General features: G+C 34.4%; 1 protein-coding gene across 1 annotated transcript in view; it reads right to left on the bottom strand.

Moving 5' to 3' along the window:
* Positions 1-2,811: 2,811 nt before the first annotated feature.
* The window catches only part of flrt2 (fibronectin leucine rich transmembrane protein 2), a 22,297-nt gene continuing 2,503 nt past the window's right edge, over positions 2,812-22,605 (bottom strand). The window contains exon 2 of the mRNA XM_061885651.1: positions 2,812-9,732. Coding sequence (XP_061741635.1) covers positions 7,348-9,330 — 1,983 coding nt within the window. The 5' untranslated portion in view covers positions 9,331-9,732 and the 3' untranslated portion in view covers positions 2,812-7,347. The remainder of the gene's footprint in view (positions 9,733-22,605) is intronic.

Below are 22,605 nucleotides of genomic sequence, written 5' to 3'. Positions count from 1 at the left end.
CCACTCTACCAACCGAGCTAAACCGCCCATTTGCACTATATTGATTGATATTATCATGTGTTGTCAACATTGTACTTTTTTAATTATAATTTTTTTGTCATTGCCTGAAATAAATAAATACAATAAAAAAAATGAAAATGATAATTGTGAAATACATTAGTCGTAATTATGAGATGAAAAATACAAATACAAAAAAAAAACGGCATAGCTCGGTTGGTAGAGTGGCCGTGCCAGCAACTTGAGGGTTGCAGGTTCGATTCCCGCTTCCGCCATCCTAGTCACTGCCGTTGTGTCCTTGGGCAAGACACTTTACCCACCTGCTCCCAGTACCACCCACACTGGTTTGAATGTAACTTAGATATCGGGTTTCACTATGTAAAGCGCTTTGAGTCCCTAGAGAAAAGCGCTATATAAATATGACTCACTTCACTTCACTTATGAGATTAAAAGTCATATTTGTGTGATTAAAAAGTCATATTGCTGGGATAAAAATCTAAATGTTCTAAATTATTACATTAAAAAGTTAAAACCATGATTATTATATAAAGGAAAGAACCTCATAATTGTGAGTAACACCATAACAAGTTAAAATCATCAGATTAGAAAGCCATTATTTTGAGATCAAATGTCATTATTATGAGATAAAATGTCATAATTATGAGATTAGAAGTATTTTATTTTTCATGTTTAGTGGTGAAAACTGTCTCCCACAAGCAGCGTCCTTTCCTGCATGGACAGAGAAACCGTGAGTAAGCTCAAATCCAATGGCTCTTTTATTTTCAAAAAAACAAAAACAAAACAAAAAAGCCTTCACTTAAGTATGTACAGTTTGTGCAAAAACATTTAAAGGTTTCGAAGGACTCGACATTGTAAGTTAAACCTCAAGGCACATACATGGAACCACATCAACATGTCATCGTGGGGAACAAAACAATTGTAACTTTGGTTCCTACTCTGGGTGTCAACAAAACATGTTGTTTACACCCTCGCTATCAAAACCATTTGAGGGGGGCAGGGTGTTTGGGGGCATTGCTTTAAATTAAAATGTTTTTCAAAGTCCCAAACCGGTAAAAAAAAAGGCAATGGAGGTTAATACTGTACATGGAAAAAAAACAAAAAAAACAACAAAAAATCAACAAATGTTATTGGCTGATGAAATATTTGCGTAACACGTTTTTGCCGGAACTGTTTCAATTAGGGAGGAAGTGACATGTCAGTAGGGGTACGACTCTTTGGGCACCTGAAGATTCCATCCAATTCCAATTCCTGGGATAAGGATTCCATTCAGAATCAAATATTGATCTAAAGGTACAATATTTTTTGCTATGATAATTTAAATATATATATATATATATATATATATATATATATATATATATATATATACAGTGGTTCAAAAAAGTAATTAGTCAGCCACCGATTGTGCAAGTTCTCCCACTTAAAATAATGACAGAAGTCTGTAAAAATTGAGTTCATACCAAAATGGATACATGGATGATACGGCAGAGGATTGGGAGAATGTCATGTGGTCAGATGAAACCAAAATATAACTTGTTGGTATAAACTCAACTTGTCGTGTTTGGAGGAAGAAGAATACTGAGTTGCATCCCAAGACACCTTACCTACTGTGAAGCATGGGGGTGGAAACATCATGCTTTGGGGCTGTTTTTCTGCTAAAGGGACAGGACGATTGATCCGAGTAAAGGAAAGAATGAATGGGGCCATGTATCGTGAGATTTTGAGCCTAAACCTCCTTCCATCAGTGAGAGCTTTGTATGGTTGACCAAATACTTATTTTCCACCATAATTTACGAATAAATTATTCAAAATTCCTACAATGTGAATTCCTGGATTTTTTTTCCACATTCTGTCTCTCACAGTTGAAGTGTACCTATGATGAAAATTACAGACCTCTGTCATCATTTTAAGTGGGATAACTTGCACAATCGGTGGCTGACTAAATACTTCTTTGCCCCACTGTATATATATATATATATATATATGTATATATATATATATATATACACACACACATATATATATATATATATATACACACACACATATATATATATATATATGTTTGTATATATATACATACATATATATCACATATATACATACATATACATAATATACCTATATACCTACATATACATCTATATATATATATATATATATATATATATATATATATATTTTTTTTTTTTTTTTTTTTACAGATGTGAACCGATATTTTTGCCCACCTTGAAGGCCATTTTTGTTTTAGTTCCACGAGTCTACCTGGTGAGAATGTAGCTAGCATCACTGAAAGGTTGTCCAGCAAGCAATCCAGGTCGAGCAATACGGATTACGGATGATAAGGGTACAAAGAAAAACATTTTTCATCCTGATTTTGAATCGATTCATAATTAAAAAAATCGATTAAAAGAAAAAAAGAATACTATATATATATATATATATATATATATATATATATATATATATATATATATATATATATATATATATATATATAGAGATATATATATATGTATAATACCTTTTTCTTAAAAAAATATTATACCAAGCAATAAATTGCTTTGGTGTAAATAAAGAATCGGAAAAAAAATATTTAATCATCACCTCAATATATCTAATCATCAATAAATGTACCGAGGAATCGGATCAAATGATTATGTGCCCAAAGTTTCACACCCCTAACCGATGTGTGTGTGTGTGCGCGTGTGTGTGTGTGTGTTATGCTTTGCCTTATTCTTCCTCTTGGCACTGTTGTCGTCACCCCCCCAAAAAATAAAAAAAGTGCTTTCATTTTGGGTCATTCTTCTTGCTGTCTCGTTATTTTCCACCACGGGCTCCTGCGTACACAGGTAAGGCAAACGTTCCCCGCGTCTCCGTCACAAATTCTGTCAAGCAGCGACGAGAGGACGCGTGAAATCTGCAAACTGGGAATATTATTATTATTATTGTTGTTGTTGTTGCGGTCAGTGAATGCAGCGTGTGGAGCCAAACGGCGTGCGATGAAGGGCCGCGTCAGCGGGGCAGATCAGCAACACAGCGACATGTGGATGTTAGTAGAAAAGTGGAGACGCTCTGATAACCACAGAAGATTCCGGTGATCGTAGATCACAAAAATAACTATTATTGTTCTTGGCGATGGGTGAGTGAGGCCTCTGTGAGCGTGTGGCACACTCACTGGCTGTATTGACACTGCACTGATACTTTTATAACGGTCATCAGCCGTTTACTGGACTAAAAGTCGAATCACAATATATATTTTTTTATATTAGATCATACACACATTTGTCACATGTAACAGGAAGTTAAAATGTGGATTTTTTGTTCCGATTGCTTGTAGTACCTCAGGATACAAGTGCTTGATCAACGTTACAAAAAAAAAAATAGGGGTTTGGACCCTCCATCGGACATTTGTTCTTACTCGTGAAACACTATTTAATTTTTCCAAGCACGGAAGGGAAGAAAGTGATTGCGAAGGACAGCGCTGAGAAAAATAAGTAGATGATATTCATGGAATTAAAGAAGGAAATCATCACACACAAAAAAAAACATAAAACGGAGCGGTTGGAGCGTAGCACGGCTTGGCTAACCTGCAATATACGAGTCGCGTTGGAACGTGTATCCATGAAAATATGGTGAAGCTGCTGATGGTGTGTTTGACGGGGAAGCAGCGAGATACGGTGCAGTACATTATTACACTATTTTATACTGTACTTGTTTTGTAATGCATTCTTTCATATCGTTTTTGGTATGGATTTTAGTTTTTTCAGAGGCGTATTACATTTTAAAAAAAATAGCATTTATCTGGTGGGGGTCAAGCACCAATTAAATTAATTTTAAATATTTTTAAGCCTGTTTCGTAATACGATCACTTGTTCGGTGTAAAGCGTCTCAACTCAAGGCAGCCAAAAACTGGGCTTTTTTATTTAATTGTCTTGAATTAATTTTTAAATAGTTTTAATGATGAGATTAAATACGCAGATGCTAACTTTCTAAAGTGTTTTAACCACTTTGAGCACGTAAGCAACACCCACATTAGCTTTGAGTTTTGTTAGCTAATAATAGCGGGTGAAAAACAACTGCATATTTCCCCACCTTTCTGGACGGAGGATTATGAGGCCAGAAAGGGACATTTTCAATCTTCCCACCGCTTCCCTTCAAGATAAAACGATGACAAATCAAATAGAGTCTTCTTAAGAAGTGCATAATGAAGACTTCTCGCTGGCGACTCCCCCTGAAGGACTTTAAATGAGCCCATGCAGGGATCACGGATATTGGGACTGACGCAAAGCTAAAAAAAAAAAAAATTAAAAAAAACATTCCTGACGCCATGAAAATGTGCAGAAGAAGGAAGGATAATGGAGGAAAATGAGCAGCTTATATTGCCTTTAGTTCCTCGTGAAATAAGTACAAGTGGGTCAATAATAAATGGGCTGGCGACAATCTATCGTTTAGCCGCAAAGGACGGGAGAAAATGGTCAATTTTGTTTGAGTCAGGGAGTATGAGTGTGTGGCACACTCGCTAGCTGCATTGACCGAGTCGGTGTCCCATAAAATACATTTACCATGAATTGATTAACGTTGAGAAACTTATTCGGGTGTTACCATTTAGTGGTCAATTGTACGGAATATGTACTGTACTGTGCAATCTACTAATAAAAGTTTCAATTAATCAATCAAAACAATAGGTCAGGTTGTGTATTTTTGGCTTCATTATGGGGTGCAGTGTGCTCAAACAACCAGCAGGTGGCACCCGTGCACAGGTCATCTCTTCCTTTTTTCGGACTCGTTGGCCACTGTAACATTGCACGGAGTTTGAACAGTAACACTGTGTTTTGATATTTACTTAAGGGATTCTTTGGCGTACCACTAAATGGAGCCTGCGTGCCACCGGTATTCCTACTTTAAGCGAGGGATGAGGCAGAAACTAACCCAAACACTTTGGATTATTGTTTGTTTGTTTGTTTTTTCTTAATGAATAGCTGCACAAAAACTGCAAACATGGCCCAAAAAAATAAAATGCATCTCATTTGGAACCAAAAACATCGTTATGAGTCCAGACTTGGGGATTTTCTCTTTTCAGATTGCGATGGCAACAAAAACCGAGTTATTTTTCGTACAAAACGTCAGAAGCGCTTCCTGACAAATACGGTCAATCAATGCAGCAGCTGTCTCGGTCACATGCTTTTTGTTAAAGTGACGCTCAAATGGATTACTCTTCTGTTTCCGCTTTGATTTTTCCAAAACATGTCCCTAAAATAAATCTCGTCTTTGCTCGGCCGTAGACAACCAGAGCCAGGACGATATTACAGTCGAAGGCACTTTTGGGATTCCCCTTTCCATGCATGATTCCTCAGAAAAATGTTAATGACAAACCGTGGTAAAACTCTAGCCGGACAGCATTACCATTTTAAATGAAAGTGATGGTGAAACCGTGATTGATAACCGCATTTTGTAAACTCACCGACCGGGGATGCTACTCATTTACTGGGGAAGCAAGCTGGCGCTCATCGCCAGCTCGCAAAAATGCTAACATGCTAACGTAATTTCCCGTTAATTAATGACATACCGCAATAAACTTGAATACTTGCAGGAATATGACACGGGAGTGTGGCATAAACTAGACGTTAGGAGTGCTGTAAAAACTCGATTCACATTGCTATTTTCTTTACATCTATTTTAAACTGATTAAAAAAAAAAAAAATTAAGGACTTTTTTAAAATATATATATATTTTTTTGACCCTTTGCGCTTATATTTCACACGTTAGCAACCAAGAGGCGCTTTTTCAAAAGATTTGACTGTCATCTATAGGGGTGCAGAAAATAAAAATCACTTCACACCCAAATCGCGATTTGTATTCATCCCGATTTTAAATTGATTCAAAATTTGGAAACTACATTTAAAAAAAATATTACATTTTTTAATTAAGAACATATTTTTTTACATATTTTTTAGACCATTTCAATGCAACCAGAAATAACTTTCCTATCCTCATAGTACATTTCAAAAATGGGTTTATATCATGAATCGTGTTGATTCGATTATCAATTCGGAATCGAATCATCACCCCGGGACTCGGAGTCAGATTGAATCGTTCGGTACCCAAAAATTAGGACCCCTATTTATTTTTTTTATTTTTTTATACCACATAATTAGGGACGCGATTCCTACAACAAATCATTCTGTTACGATTTATTAGGTAATTATTAGATCCAAAATCAATTCTCGATTCAACACGATTCTCACAATATATTTATTTGGTGTATAAATTATAATGAAATACTTCTTTCAAAACAGGTTACAGTAAACAAAAGCTGCTGATGTTTAACCTATTTTTAAAAAATTTATCATATTTTTTATTTTTTTTTTAAACGATTCTCGACAATTCTGAATCGATTCAGAATCATTACATTTGGATTGGATCACGAATCCGCATTATTATTATTTTTTTTTTGCAGCACCCCCACTTATAAATAAGAATTCTGTTCTGAGAATGGATTGTGAATCCGAATTTGACTTCTATGGTTAAAAATACGTGGAAAAACTTTACAAATTAAAAAAAGGTTAAAAGATAATGATTGTTAATGTGTGTAGTTTATGAGGACATTCAACAGTATCGGGATAATATTAATAATAATAATAATGACCGTGATCATTTTGGTCACGTTTTTTTTTTTTTTATATCTTTACAAGTATTGCTAACATGGATTTATATATATATATATTTTTTTTTTCTAAATAGTGCAGTTTTATCCAACATTCCACCAGCAGTGCTCTTTCCAAAGTGCTGTCATCAGCTGTTTTGTGTATTGTGATGTATTCATGTCTAAAAATTAAAACAATTTTTTTATTTATTTATTTATTTTTTGCTTCTGTGGTTAGCAAAGTGTTCCGAGGCTGACAGCGTTTGTCATAATCTACGCCCCCCCTCCCCCTGGAGGTGCCGTGATTGTACAAATCGTGTGTTCAATGTACGATACTGACCATTAAAACAACTTTCGAAACCCTGCTGTTTTTAAGAAAGAAAAAAAAAAAAAAAGCCAAAACACTTGAATCTCGTTTTTCCTATGAGTAAAAAAGATAGCAGAGATCCCCACATTATTATCCACAGTATAAATTACATCATTGACAGAACTTGGAAATATATATATGTATATATTTATATATACATATATATGTATATATATATACATATATATATATGTATATATATATAGTACAGTTAATATTTTACTATGATGTTGTAAGCGTTTCTGTTGTAGTCTACACAAACAGCGTGTGCATTGTTTGTATTTGTCATCTCCAGTTTGTGGCAGCGCCGCAATCGTCACGTGTGGCAAAACTCGGTACTGGGCACGTTGCTGCTCTTGCAGTAGGCCAAGCTGTTGTTACTGAGGTGACAGTCTCGAAATCCGATCCCCCCGTTGGGCGTGTAGATGGGCTGGATACGGAAATCGCCCTTGAGCAGCTGTTCGTTGTTCAGCGCCACTATCTGGAAGCTGGTTTCAGTCATCTCCAGAATGGAGTTATCCTTCTTGGTCCCGGCCTCGCAGTAGTCGTCTTTTCTGCGGCCGCGGTTGTATTTCCACTTTGCCGAAGCCGACCGGCTCTTCCTGTGCATGTGCCAGCAAAACAGGCTGAGGAGCGTGACCAAGATGACCAGCACCGCCCCGCCGATGATGCCGGCCATTAACAAGGTGGAGTTAACGCTCTCCTTTGGCGTTTGCCCCGAACCGGGAGACTTAGTCGGAGAGGCTGCCTTGGTCCTGGCCTCGGAGCATATTGTATCCTCTCCAGGTCTGTAGGAGTTATGGGTGTCCAGAACGTGCACGCAAATCCGGTACACGGACCGGGGTTCCAGATCGGCGATGCTGGTGTGCCGTTGGACGCCGCTAACTGTACGCTCCTGCATCCCTTCGTTTATTTGGCTTTGGCCCCTTTTGACCCAGGTGACTTTGTAGGCTGTGACGGTGAAATAGGAAGCCCAGCTTACGTCGATGCTGGTGGAGTTGACCACATGGAAGGAGATTTGAAGGGGGTCCTCGTAAGGAGGAAGGGGCCCGGGAGGGTTGTTGTAGATCGGGGGTAAGGGTGGGGAAGGTGAGTCTAAGTAGTCCGGAATGGATGTGGTTGAAAGAGTGGAGATCATGGTGGTGAGAGGGGTGGTGGTGGGCGGCGGAGGCGGCGTGGAGCGAATGGTAGGCCACGACGGTTGCTCGGCGTCGACCGGGCATTCGATGATATCCAACGTGAGCTCTCGGATCGCCATGCCGCGCACCTTGTCCGGACTCTGACACACGAACCCTCTGGCGTTGATGGCGGAAGGCAACGACTTGAGCCACACCACCACCCATTTCACCGCGCAGTCGCAGCGCCACGGGTTATTCCGCACCATGAGATGCCTCAAGCTGGACAGGCCGTCAAACACACCCTGCGTCAGCGTCTGGAGTTGGTTGCTGGAAATGTCCAACCTCTCCAGCCTGTTGAGGTCGGCAAAAGCCGCCACTGGGATCTGGTCGATCTGGTTCTCCTGCAGGCTCAGCTTGACCAGCGACTGGCTCGGTAAAAGGGGAGGGGGGAACGTGAGGGAGTTGCGGGCCAGCGCCAGCTCACGGAGGCTGGCCAGCCCCTGGAAGGTCCCTGGTGCGATTCCCTCGTCCGTCAGCAGGTTCCCGTCCAGCAGGAGGCGCTGCAGACGGGTCACATTCTGGAAGGCCTCCTCTGCGATGACGGCGATTCTATTCTCGTCCAATCGCAGCTCCTTAAGGTCCTCTGGGAGCCCGATGGGGACACTGCTTAAGTGGTTCTTGGTGAGGAAGAGGAGTTTGAGGCTCAGTGCCTCCCTAAAGGCCCCTTCTTCCACCCCCACTGTGGAGATGGAGTTATCATCAAGGTGCAACTCCTCTAAACGAGTCAGCTGTGCTAGCGCTGCCCTGGAGATTGTTTGAATATTGTTCTCCTGGAGATGCAGTACTCTGGTGTTTTTGGGCAGATTGATAGGAAACTCATCCAGCTGGTTGCCATAGAGATACACAGTCTCCACGGAAGCCAGATTGTGAAGTTCGAGGGGGAAGCCAGCATTGTTGATCTGGTTGTTGTGCAGGTAGAGCACGGTGTAGCCCTCCTGGACCCCCAGAGGCACTGATGTCAGGCTGCGTTCATTGCAGTACACAAATAACTTGTCACAACGACACTCGTCCGGACACGAGGCACCTGGGCTGAATTGCGTTTGAAGGCTTAGGATCACAGTCAAGCAAAACTGCAAGAATGAAGTCCAATCCTTATTCCAGGGTCCGGCCAGAAACTCCATAGTGGAACAAAAAAGAAGCGGAAACCGGGAAACCCAACAATTAAAAAAAAAAAGAACTGTGACCGAGTGAATCAAATTGGCAATGATGGTTAAAACCACCAAATACCAAACTTAAAAAATAAAGTCCACCAGGGAGCGTTCGGTAATGTCGGTTACTTTGAAACGACGGGGAAAATGCGGGTGTAATCCTGTAGTCCTCGGATGAAGATCAGCGGTCTCATTGGTCAGTCCTCTGAGCAACTCCATCCGTGCCGGGACGTCAGACCAAGGCAGGGCTTCTTCACTGGTTGCTCCGGGGCCGGTCTGAAGCCGCCGCAGGCTCTGCTCGCCTGTCCGTCACACACCGCTGCCGTTCCCCCAGTGGGGTAGAGTCCAAGGAGGGTGGCATTTGGAACCAGAGACCTGTGGGAAAACAAAGAAAATGCGAGTATTTTCAGGGTGGCCTGTTCTCTCTTTTCTCGTTTTTTGCCCCCCGGTTCTTCCTCTCTCTGTTTGACAAGCATGTGCACACACGCATACCAACCGTCGCTCATTCTACCACACACACACACAGACACACACACACTCGCTCGCTCATGATGCAGAAGGGAAAAGGCACGGGTGACAATCACATTGCTCGCCGCTGATGTCAACTCGCGCACACTGACTGATTGGAGAAGAAACTTAAAGCGTCTGATAAATATTCAGAACCGCTCGAGCACATCCGGTATCACAGACATAAAGGGGGCTTTTGTCCCTTTCGCACTCCGTCAAGGGAAGGAATCAACAACAGCACACACACACTTGGATTTTATCCGAGCAATGCCAAGCTTAACTGGAAATATCAGCGTTTCTTTCCGACTAGGGATTTAGCGATTTGATATCGCAGTATTGTCGAATGTACTCAAAAAGTACTCCCTGAAATCTTTCAACCATAGACTTTCCTTCTAGCTAAGCCATGATAATGTGCTTCTATCCCTTTTCCACCGCTTGTCTTCTTCCACGGTTTTAAAGCTGTCAAGGTTTTAGAGCGGGGGTGTCAAACGTACGGCCCGAGGGCCGGATCAGGCCCCCAAACAGGTTTTATCCAGCCCGCGGGATGAGTTTGCTAAGTATAAAAAAAACTGCTGTTCTAAATGTGACCACTAGATGTCGCAATAGCAATTCTTTGTATCTTTGTGATGATGTACAATATAAACACTAAATTGAGTGTGAATGTTGTCTGTCTATCTGTGTTGGCCCTGTGATGAGGTGGCGACTTGTCCAGGGTGTATGCCACCTTCCGCCCGAATGAAGCTGAGATAGGCTCCGGCACCCCCCCGCAAAACCAAACGGGACAACCGGTAGAAAATGGATGGATGAATGGATGGAAACCACATGATGTTATTACATCAGATGAGGAAAATGAGCAAACTACATAAATAACATCCTGTAATTTGATTTTGATACATTTTTTTTTATCTTGATGGATTGAAAATCAACACCAATGAGTTGACTGATGAAGATTATCAAATAATTTATTCAGAAAATATAAATAACGACAAATAAAGATAGCATACAATTAACCGCAACATGTAAGTGTATAAAACAACAACAACATACGTTTTTAAACAAAGAAAACAATCTCAAGTTGTCTTTATTTTTACGTTATTGTGCCTCGATTTTAACAGTCCGGCCCACTTGGGAGTAGATTTTTCTCCATGTGGCCCCCGATTCAAAATGAGTTTGACACCCCTGTTTTAGAGGGTTTTTTTAAAAGATCAAAGCAAAACGAGTATTGCATGATTGTGACGTCACACGGGTTCACTTCCTGTTGTAGATACCTCCCGTTAGATTTGGGTACGGGGAAAGACGTAAGGATTTAACGATAAACGGTCAAACCCCAGATGGTTAGTATTACACTTTTACATTAAAATGATCGATAAATGCACTTTGATACACTCACGAGCCGGCGACAGTGCTCATTTCATGGAGGCGCAAACTCGGCTGGCTAGCTAGCGTGAATGCTAACATTAAAAAAAAGTCTCATTAACGACTTTCCCGATTTAAAAACACTCTAAAATCCTTAAAAATGAAAACTAAAGAATAAAATCATATTTAAACATACAAAATGGCTCTTGAGAAGCAAAAACAATATTCAATGTTTCTTTTGTCAAGAAAGTATTTTATTTTTTAAATTAAACTTGATTGAAAGATTTTAGTGTGTATAAGTCGAGGATATAAATTAAAACCAAAGAATAAAAACATATTTAAACACACAAAATGGCTCTTGAGAAGCAAGAACAATCTTCAATGTTTCTTTTGTCAAGGAAGTTTTGTATTTTTTAAATTAAACTTGATCGAAAGATTTTAGTGTGTAAGTCGAAGATATATATTAAAACTAAAGAAGAAAAACATATCTAAACACTCAAAATGGCTCTCGAAAAGCAAGAACAAGCTTCAATGTTTATTTTGTCCATAAAGTATTTTATTTTTAAATCAAACTTGATTGAAAGATTTTAAAGTGTATAAGTTGCAGATATATATATATATTAAAACTGAAGACGAAAAACATATTTAAACACTCAAAATGGCTCTTAAGAATCAAGAACAATCTTCAATGTTTCTTTTGTCAAGGAATTATTTTATTTTTTAAATTAAACTTGATTGAAAGATTTTAGTGTGTATAAGTCGCAGATATATATTAAAACTAAAGAAGAAACACATATTTTAACACTCAAAATGGCTCTTAAGAATCAAAAACAATCTTTAATGTTTCTTTTGTCAAGAAAGTATTTTATTGTTTAAATGAAACTTGATTGAAAGATTTTAGTGTGTATAAGTCGCAGATATATATTAAAACTAAAGAAGAAAAACATATTTTAACACTCAAAATGGCTCTTAAGAAGCAAAAACAATCTTTAATGTTTCTTTTGTTAAGCAAGTATTTTATTTTTTAAATTAAACTTCATTGAACGATTTTAGTGCGTATAAGTCGTAGATATATATTAAAACTAAAGAAGAAAAACATATTTTAATACTCAATATACCTCTTAAGAAGCAAGAATAATCTTTAATGCTTCTTTTGTCAAGGAAGTTTTGTATTTTTTAAATTAAACTTGATTGAAAGACTTTAGTGTGTATAAGTCGTAGATATATATAAAAACTAAAGAAGAAAAACATATTTTAATACTCAAAATGGCTCTTAAGAAGCAAGAACAATCTTTAATGTTTATTTTGTCAAGAAAGTATTTCATTGTTTAAATTAAACTTTATTGAAAGATTTTAGTGTGTACAAGTCGTAGATATATATTAAAACTAAAGAAGAAAAACATATTTTAACACTCAAAATGGCTCTTAAGAAGCAAGAACAACCTTTAATGTTTCTTTTGTCAAGCATTTTATTTTTTTAATTAAACTTCATTGAAAGATTTTAGTGTTTATAAGTCGCAGATATATATTAAAACTAAAGAAGAAAAACATATTTAAACACTCAAAATGGCTCTTAGGAAGCAAGAACAATATTCAATGTTTCAATAGTCCAGAAAGTATTTTCTTTTTTTAAATTAGACTTGATTGAAAGATTTTAGTGTGTATAAGTCGAGGATATATATTAAAACCAAAGAAGAAAAACATATTTTAACACTCAAAATGGCTCTTAAGAAGCAAGAACAATCTTTAATGTTTCTTTTGTCAAGCATTTTATTTTTTTAATTAAACTTCATTGACAGATTTTAGTGTGTATAAGTCACAAATATATATTAAAACTAAAGAAGAAAAACATATTTAAACACTCAAAATGGCTCTTGAGAAGCAAGAACAATATTAAATGTTTCTTTTTTCCAGAAAGTATTTTACTTTTTAAATTAAACTTGATTGAAAGATTTTAATGTGTATAAGTCGAGGATACATATTAAAATCAAAGAAGAAAAACATATTTAAACACTCAAAATGGCTCTTGAGAAGCAAGAACAATCTTCAATGTTTCTTTTGTCGAGGAAGTTTTGTATTTTTTAAATTAAACTTGATTGAAAGATTTTAGTGTGTATAAGTCGCGGATATATATATTAAAACTAAAGAAAAAAAACATATTTTAACACACAAAATGGCTCTTGAGAAGCAAGAACAATCTTCAATGTTTCTTTTGTCCAGAAACTAGTTTATTTTTTTTAAATTAAACTTGATTGAAAGATTTTAGTGTGTATAAGTCGCATATATATATTAAAACTAAAGAAGAAAAACATATTCAAACACTCAAAATGGCTCTTAAGAAGCAAGAACAATATTCAATGTTTCTATAGTCCAGAAAGTATTTTATTTTTTTAAATTGAACTTGATTGAAAGATTTTAGTGTGTATAAGTTGCAGATATATATTAAAACTAAAGAAGAAAAACATATTTTAACACTCAAAATGGCTCTTAAGAAGCAAGAACAATCTTTTATGTTTCTTTTGTCAAGAAAGTATTTTATTTTTAAAATTAAACTTGATTGAAAGATTTTAGTGTGTATAAGTCGAGGATATAAATTAAAACCAAAGAATAAAAACATATTTAAACACACAAAATGGCTCTTAAGAAGCAAGAACAATCTTTAATGTTTCTTTTGTCAAGGAAGTTTTGTATTTTTTAAATTAAACTTGATCGAAAGATTTTAGTGTGTAAGTCGAAGATATATATTAAAACTAAAGAAGAAAAACATATCTAAACACTCAAAATGACTCTCAAAAAGCAAGAACAAGCTTCAATGTTTCTTTTGTCCATAAAGTATTTTATTTTTAAATCAAACTTGATTGAAAGATTTTAATGTGTATAAGTTGCAGATATATATATATATATTAAAACTGAAGACGAAAAACATATTTAAACACTCAAAATGGCTCTTAAGAATCAAGAACAATCTTCAATGTTTCTTTTGTCAAGGAAGTATTTTATTTTTTAAATTAAACTTGATTGAAAGATTTTAGTGTGTATAAGTCGCAGATATATATTAAAACTAAAGAAGAAAAACATATTTTAACACTCAAAATGGCTCTTAAGAATCAAGAACAATCTTTAATGTTTCTTTTGTCAAGAAAGTATTTTATTGTTTAAATGAAACTTGATTGAAAGATTTTAGTGTGTATAAGTCGCAGATATATATTAAAACTAAAGAAGAAAAACATATTTTAACACTCAAAATGGCTCTTAAGAAGCAAGAACAATCTTTAATGTTTCTTTTGTTAGGCAAGTATTTTATTTTTTAAATTAAATTCCATTGAACGATTTTAGTGTGTATAAGTCGTAGATATATATTAAAACTAAAGAAGAAAAACATATTTTAATACTCAAAATGGCTCTTAAGAAGCAAGAACAATCTTTAATGTTTATTTAGTCAAGAAAGTATTTTATTGTTTAAATTAAACTTTATTGAAAGATTTTAGTGTGTACAAGTCGTAGATATATATTAAAACTAAAGAAGAAAAACATATTTTAACACTCAAAATGGCTCTTAAGAAGCAAGAACAATCTTTAATGTTTATTTTGTCAAGCAAGTATTTATTTTTTAAATTAAACTTGATTGAAAGATTTTAGTGTGTATAAGTTGCAGATATATATTAAAACTAAAGAAGAAAAACATATTTAAACACACAAAATGGCTCTTAAGAAGTAAGAACAATATTCAATGTTTCTATAGTCCAGAAAGTATTTTATTTTTTTAAATTGAACTTGATTGAAAGATTTTAGTGTGTATAAGTTGCAGATATATATTAAAACTAAAGAAGAAAAACATATTTTAACACTCAAAATGGCTCTTAAGAAGCAAGAACAATCTTTTATGTTTCTTTTGTCAAGAAAGTATTTTATTTTTAAAATTAAACTTGATTGAAAGATTTTAGTGTGTATAAGTCGAGGATATAAATTAAAACCAAAGAATAAAAACATATTTAAACACACAAAATGGCTCTTAAGAAGCAAGAACAATCTTTAATGTTTCTTTTGTCAAGGAAGTTTTGTATTTTTTAAATTAAACTTGATCGAAAGATTTTAGTGTGTAAGTCGAAGATATATATTAAAACTAAAGAAGAAAAACATATCTAAACACTCAAAATGACTCTCAAAAAGCAAGAACAAGCTTCAATGTTTCTTTTGTCCATAAAGTATTTTATTTTAAATCAAACTTGATTGAAGATTTTAATGTGTATAAGTTGCAGATATATATATATATATTAAAACTGAAGACGAAAAACATATTTAAACACTCAAAATGGCTCTTAAGAATCAAGAACAATCTTCAATGTTTCTTTTGTCAAGGAAGTATTTTATTTTTTAAATTAAACTTGATTGAAAGATTTTAGTGTGTATAAGTCGCAGATATATATTAAAACTAAAGAAGAAAAACATATTTTAACACTCAAAATGGCTCTTAAGAATCAAGAACAATCTTTAATGTTTCTTTTGTCAAGAAAGTATTTTATTGTTTAAATGAAACTTGATTGAAAGATTTTAGTGTGTATAAGTCGCAGATATATATTAAAACTAAAGAAGAAAAACATATTTTAACACTCAAAATGGCTCTTAAGAAGCAAGAACAATCTTTAATGTTTCTTTTGTTAGGCAAGTATTTTATTTTTAAATTAAATTCCATTATTGAACGATTTTAGTGTGTATAAGTCGTAGATATATATTAAAACTAAAGAAGAAAAACATATTTTAATACTCAAAATGGCTCTTAAGAAGCAAGAACAATCTTTAATGTTTATTTAGTCAAGAAAGTATTTTATTGTTTAAATTAAACTTTATTGAAAGATTTTAGTGTGTACAAGTCGTAGATATATATTAAAACTAAAGAAGAAAAACATATTTTAACACTCAAAATGGCTCTTAAGAAGCAAGAACAATCTTTAATGTTTATTTTGTCAAGCAAGTATTTTATTTTTTAAATTAAACTTGATTGAAAGATTTTAGTGTGTATAAGTTGCAGATATATATTAAAACTAAAGAAGAAAAACATATTTAAACACACAAAATGGCTCTTAAGAAGTAAGAACAATATTCAATGTTTCTATAGTCCAGAAAGTATTTTATTTTTTTTAAATAACTTTGATTGAAATATTTTATTGTATATAAGTTGTAGATAAATATTAAAACGAAAGAAAGAAAATATATTTTAACACTGAAAATGGCTTTTAAGTAGGGAACAATCTTTAATGTTTCTTTTGCAAAGAAAGTATTTTATTTTTTAAATTAAACTTGATTGAAAGATTTTAGTGTATATATGTCGTAGATATATATTGAAACTAAAGAAGAAAAACATATTTTAACACTCAAAATGGCTCTTAAGAAGCAAGAACAACCCTTAATGGTTCTTTTGTCAAGCATTTTATTTTTTTAATTAAACTTCATTGACAGATTTTAGTGTGTATAAGTCACAGGTATATATTAAAACTAAAGAAGAAAAACATATTTAAACACTCAAAATGGCTCTTAAGAAGCAATAACAATATTCAATGTTTCAATAGTCCAGAAAGTATTTTATTTTTTAAAATTAGACTTGATTGAAAGATTTTAGTGTGTATAAGTCGAGGATATATATTAAAACCAAAGAAGAAAAACATATTTTAACACTCAAAATGGCTCTTAAGAAGCAAGAACAATCTTTAATGTTTCCTTTTGTCAAGCATTTTATTTTTTTAATTAAACTTCATTGACAGATTTTAGTGTGTATAAGTCACAGGTATATATTAAAACTAAAGAAGAAAAATATATTCAAACACTCAAAATGGCTCTTAAGAAGCAAAAACAATCTTCAATGTTTCTTTAGTCCAGAGAGTTTTTTTTTTTAATTAAACTTGATTGAAAGATTTTAGTGGTGTATAAGTCGCACATATATATTAAAACTAAGAAGAAAAACATATTCAAACACTCAAAATGGCTCCAAAGAAGCAGAAACAATATTCAATGTTTTTTATAGTCCAGAAATTTTTTTTTTTTTTTTAATTAAACTTGAAAGATGACGGCGTGGCGCAGTGGGGAGAGTGGCCGTGCGCAACCCGAGCGTCCCTGGTTCAATTCCCACCTAGTACCAACCTCGTCACGTCCGTTGTGTCCTGAGCAAGACACTTCACCCTTGCTCCTGATGGGTGCTGGTTGGCGCCTTGCATGGCAGCTCCCTCCATCAGTGTGTGAATGTGTGTGTGAATGGGTAAATGTGGAAGTAGTGTCAAAGCGCTTTGAGTACCTTGAAGGTAGAAAAGCGCTATACAAGTACAACCCATTTATCATTTTTTTATTTATTTAGTGTGTATAAGTACTTTTTGAGAACATACCAAAATATAACGATCATTTTGGTCTCAATAAACGTGATATAAAATGTTAATTGACGTGTTACCTCCATAGTCTCTTGTATTCATGTCAGTTTAAACTAACTACCAGGTCATTAGCGTACTAGCCTGCTTCTTCAGTAAAGTTTAGCAAAGTTTGGTTATTAATTAACGGTTTAAAATGTTTACAGTGTTGTGAGTGTTAACGCAAATTCGTTAAATGAACAAACTTTGATACTCGATAAACACACTTTGATACTCACGAACTGGCGATATTGCTAATTTCACCGAGGCGCATGCTCGCCTGCTAATGGCTGCTAGCTAGCTTGAATGCCAACATGAATAAAATAATCATAAACGTATTTCCCCATTTTAAAACACACTAAAATCTTTACAAATTAAAACTACGTTAGATAAACATATTTTAAACACGGGCAGCATGGTGGAACAGGGGTTAGTGCATGTGCCTCGCAGTACGGAAGTCCTGTGTTCGATGGCTCTTGACAAGCAAGCACAATATTCAATATTTTTTCTGCCAAGAAAGTTTTTTTTTTTTCTAAATGAAACTTGATTGAAAGATTTCGGTGTGTGTTTAAGTACTTTTTGTGCACATACCAAAAAACTGCGATCATTTTGGTCTCAGTCATTAGCATGCTAGTTTGCTTCTTCAGCAAAGTTTATCAAAGTGTGTTTATTAATTAACGGTTTCGAACGTTAACACTGTTGTATTACCGCAAAACTGCGATCGATGAACACACTTTGATACACTCACAAACCGGCGATAGTGCTCATTTCATGTAAGCGCAAACTAGCCTGCTAATGGCTGGCTAGCTAGCTAGCTTGAATTCTAACATGAAAACAAGACTCAAAAACATCTTTCCTCCATTTTGAAACACTTTAAAATCTTTACAAATTAAAACTAAATAACATAAACCTGTTTAAACATTCAGAAAAATACATATGGCTCTTGAGAAGGGAGAACAATATTCAATGTTTCTTATACCAAGAAAGTTTTTTTTTTTCAAAAATTAAAACTTGATTAAAATATTTCAGTGGATGTTAAGCACTTTTTGTGCACATACAAAAGACAACAATCATTTTGGTCACAATAAACGTTATATGAAATGTTCATTACATCCGTAGTCTCTTGTATTTATGTTAGCGTTGAATCTAACTAACCAGCCACTAACGTGCTAGCTTGCTTCTTCAGTAAAGTTTATCAAAGTGTGGTTATCAATTAACGGTTTAGTGTTACCACAAAACCGTGATCGATAAACGCACTTTGATACAGTCACGAACCGGCAATAGTGGTAATTTCACGGAGGCACAAGCTCGCCTGCTAATTGCTGACTAGCTAGCTAGCTTGACTTCTAACATAAACACCTTTCCTCCATTTTAAAACAATCTTTACAAATTAAAACTAAATAATATGAACCCATTTAAACACCCCCCTAAAAGAAAAAAAATACATATGGCTCTTGAGAAGCAAGAACAATCTTCAATGTTTCTTCTGCCAAGAAAGTATTTAATTTTTTAAATAAAACTTGATTGAACGATAAGTACTTTTTGTGCACATACCAAAAGGCCGCGATCAATTGGGTCACAAAAAAATGTTCATTACATCCATAGTCTCCTGTGTTCAGGTTAGCGTTGAAGCTAACTACCCAGTCATTAGCGGGCTAGCTTGCTTCTTCAGTAAAAGTGTGGTTATTAATTAACGGTTTGAATCATTATCACTGTTTTGAGTGTTACCAAAAACCGTGATTAATAAACGCACTTTGATACACTTACGAACTGGCAATAGTGTTAATTTCATGCTGGCGCAAACTAGCCTGCTGGGTAGCTAGTTTGAATGCTAACATGAAAAAAAAAGACTCTTAAATTAAATTAAAACTAAAGAAGAAGCAAGAACAACCTTGAACGATTCTTCTGCCAAGTAAGTATCTTATTTTTTTAAATAAAACTTGATTCAAAGATTTCAGTGGTTGTTTAACACTTTTTGTGCACACACAAAAGACAACAATCATTTTGGTCACAATAAACGTGATACAAAATGTTCATTACATGCATAGGCTCTTGTATTCATGTTAGCGTTTAAGCTAACTACCCAGTCATTAGCGCGCTAGCTTACTAATTTAGAAAAGTTTATCAAAGTGTGGTTATAAATTAACGGTTTAAAACGTTAACACTGTCGTATTACCGCAAAACCGCGATCGATAAACACACTTTGATACACTCACGAACCGGCGATAGTGCTCATTTTACGGAGGCTCAAACTAGCCTGCTAATTGTCGGTTAGCTAGCTAGCTTGACTCTAACATGAATACAAAACTCATAAATGCCCTTCCACTCTAAAAGCTTTACAAATTAAAACTAAATAAGATAAACATATTTAAACATTCAGAAAATCCATATGGCTCTTGAGAAGCAAGAACCATATTCAATGTTTTTTCTGCCAATAAAGTATTTTATTTTCGAAAATAAAACTTGATTGGAAGATTTCATTGTGTATTTAAGTACTTTTTCGTGTTAGCATTTAAGCTAAATACCCTGTCAATAGCGCGCTAGCTTGCTTCTTCAGTAAAATTGATCAAAGTGTGGGTAATAATTAACGGTTTAAAACGTTAACAGTGTTTTGAGTGTTACCACAAAACTGTGATCGATAAACATACTTTGATGCACTTACAAACTAATTAAGATAAAAAAATATTTAAACATTCAGAAAATATTTATGGCTCTTGCGAAGCAAGAACAATATTCAATGTTTCTTCTGCCAATAAAGTATTTTATTTTCGAAAATAAAACTTGATTGAAAGATTACAGTGTGTATTTAGGTACTTTTTCGTGTTAGCGTTTAAGCTAACTACATCGTCACTAGCGCGCTAGCTTGCTTCTTCAGTAAAAATGTATCAAAGTGTGGTTATCAATCAACGGTTTAAAACGTTAACAGTGTTTTGAGTGTTACCACAAAACCATGATCGATAAACATAGTTTGATACACTTACAAACTAAATAAGATAGAAAATATTGAAAAAATCAGAAAATATATATGGCTCTTGAGAAGTAAGAACAATATTCAATGTTTCTTCTGCCAATAAAGTATTTCATTTTCAAAAATAAAACTTGATTGAAAGATTTCAGTGTGTATTTAAGTACTTTTTCGTGTTAGCGTTTAAGCTAACTACCTCGTCATTAGCGCGCTAGCTTGCTTCTTCAGTAAAATTTATCAAAGTGTGGTTATTAATCAACGGTTTAAAACGTTAACAGTGTTTTGAGTGCGTTACCACAAAACTGTGATCGATAAACATACTTTGATACACTTACAAACTAAATAAGATAAAAAATATTTAAACATTCAGAAAATATATATGGCTCTTGAGAAGCAAGAACAATATTCAATGTTTCTTCTGCCAAGAAAGTATTTTGACTTTTGAAAATAAAACTTAATTGAAAGATTTTAGTGTGTATTTAGGTACTTTTTCGTGTTAGCATTTAAGCTAACTACCCCGTCGCTAGCCCGCTAGCTTGCTTCTTCAGTAAAATTGATCAAAGTGTGGGTATTAATCAACGGTTTAAAACGTTAACAGTGTTTTGAGTGTTACCACAAAACTGTGATCGATAAACATATTTTGATACACTTACAAACTAAATAAGATAAAAAATATTTAAACATTCCGAAAATATATATGGCTCTTGAGAAGCAAGAACAATATTCAATGTTTCTTCTGCCAAAAAAGTATTTTATTTTCAAAAAAAAAACTTAATTGAAAGATTTCAGTGTGTATTTAAGTACTTTTTCGTGGTAGCGTTTAAGCTAACTACCCCGTCATTAGCGCGCTAGCTTGCTTCTTCAGTAAAATCGATCAAAGTGTGGTTATTAATCAACGGTTTAAAACGTTAACAGTGTTTTGAGTGTTACCACAAAACCGTGAACGATAAACATACTTTGATACACTTACAAACTAAATAAGATAAAAAATATTTAAACATTCAGAAAATATATATGGCTCTTGAGAAGCAAGAACAATATTCAATGTTTCTTCTGCCAAGAAAGTATTTTGACTTTTGAAAATAAAACTTAATTGAAAGATTTTAGTGTGTATTTAGGTACTTTTTCGTGTTAGCATTTAAGCTAACTACCCCATCGCTAGCGCGCTAGCTTGCTTCTTCAGTAAAATTGATCAAAGTGTGGGTATTAATCAACGGTTTAAAACGTTAACAGTGTTTTGAGTGTTACCACAAAACTGTGATCGATAAACATACTTTGATACACTTACAAACTAAATAAGATAAAAAATATTTAAACATTCCGAAAATATATATGGCTCTTGAGAAGCAAGAACAATATTCAATGTTTCTTCTGCCAAAAAAGTATTTTATTTTCAAAAAAAAAACTTAATTGAAAGATTTCAGTGTGTATTTAAGTACTTTTTCGTGGTAGCGTTTAAGCCAACTACCCTGCATTAGCGCGCTAGCTTGCTTCTTCAGTAAAATCGATCAAAGTGTGGTTATTAATCAACGGTTTAAAACGTTAACAGTGTTTTGAGTGTTACCACAAAACCGTGAACGATAAACATACTTTGATACACTTACAAACTAAATAAGATAAAAAATATTTAAACATTCCGAAAATATATATGGCTTTTGAGAAGCAAGAACAATATTCAATGATTCTTCTGCCAAGAAAGTATTTCATTTTCGGAAAAAAAACTTGATCGAAAGATTTCAGTGTGTATTTAAGTACTTTTTCGTGTTAGCGTTTAAGCTAACTACCTCGTCATTAGCGCGCTAGCTTGCTTCTTCAGTAAAATTGATCAAAGTGTGGTTATTAATCAACGGTTTAGAATGTTAACAGTGTTTTGAGTGTTACAACAAAACCGTGATCAATAAACATACTTTGATACACTTACAAACTAAATAAGATCAAAAATATTGAAACATTCAGAAAATATATATGGCTCTTGAGAAGCAAGAACAATATTCAATGTTTCTTCTGACAAGAAAGTATTTTATTTTC

Source organism: Nerophis ophidion, linkage group LG24, assembly GCF_033978795.1.
Source record: "Nerophis ophidion isolate RoL-2023_Sa linkage group LG24, RoL_Noph_v1.0, whole genome shotgun sequence".
NCBI classification, from domain to species: domain Eukaryota; kingdom Metazoa; phylum Chordata; class Actinopteri; order Syngnathiformes; family Syngnathidae; genus Nerophis; species Nerophis ophidion.
Note: the sequence above shows the minus strand (reverse complement) of the source record. Positions and strands in the feature narration are given on the sequence as shown.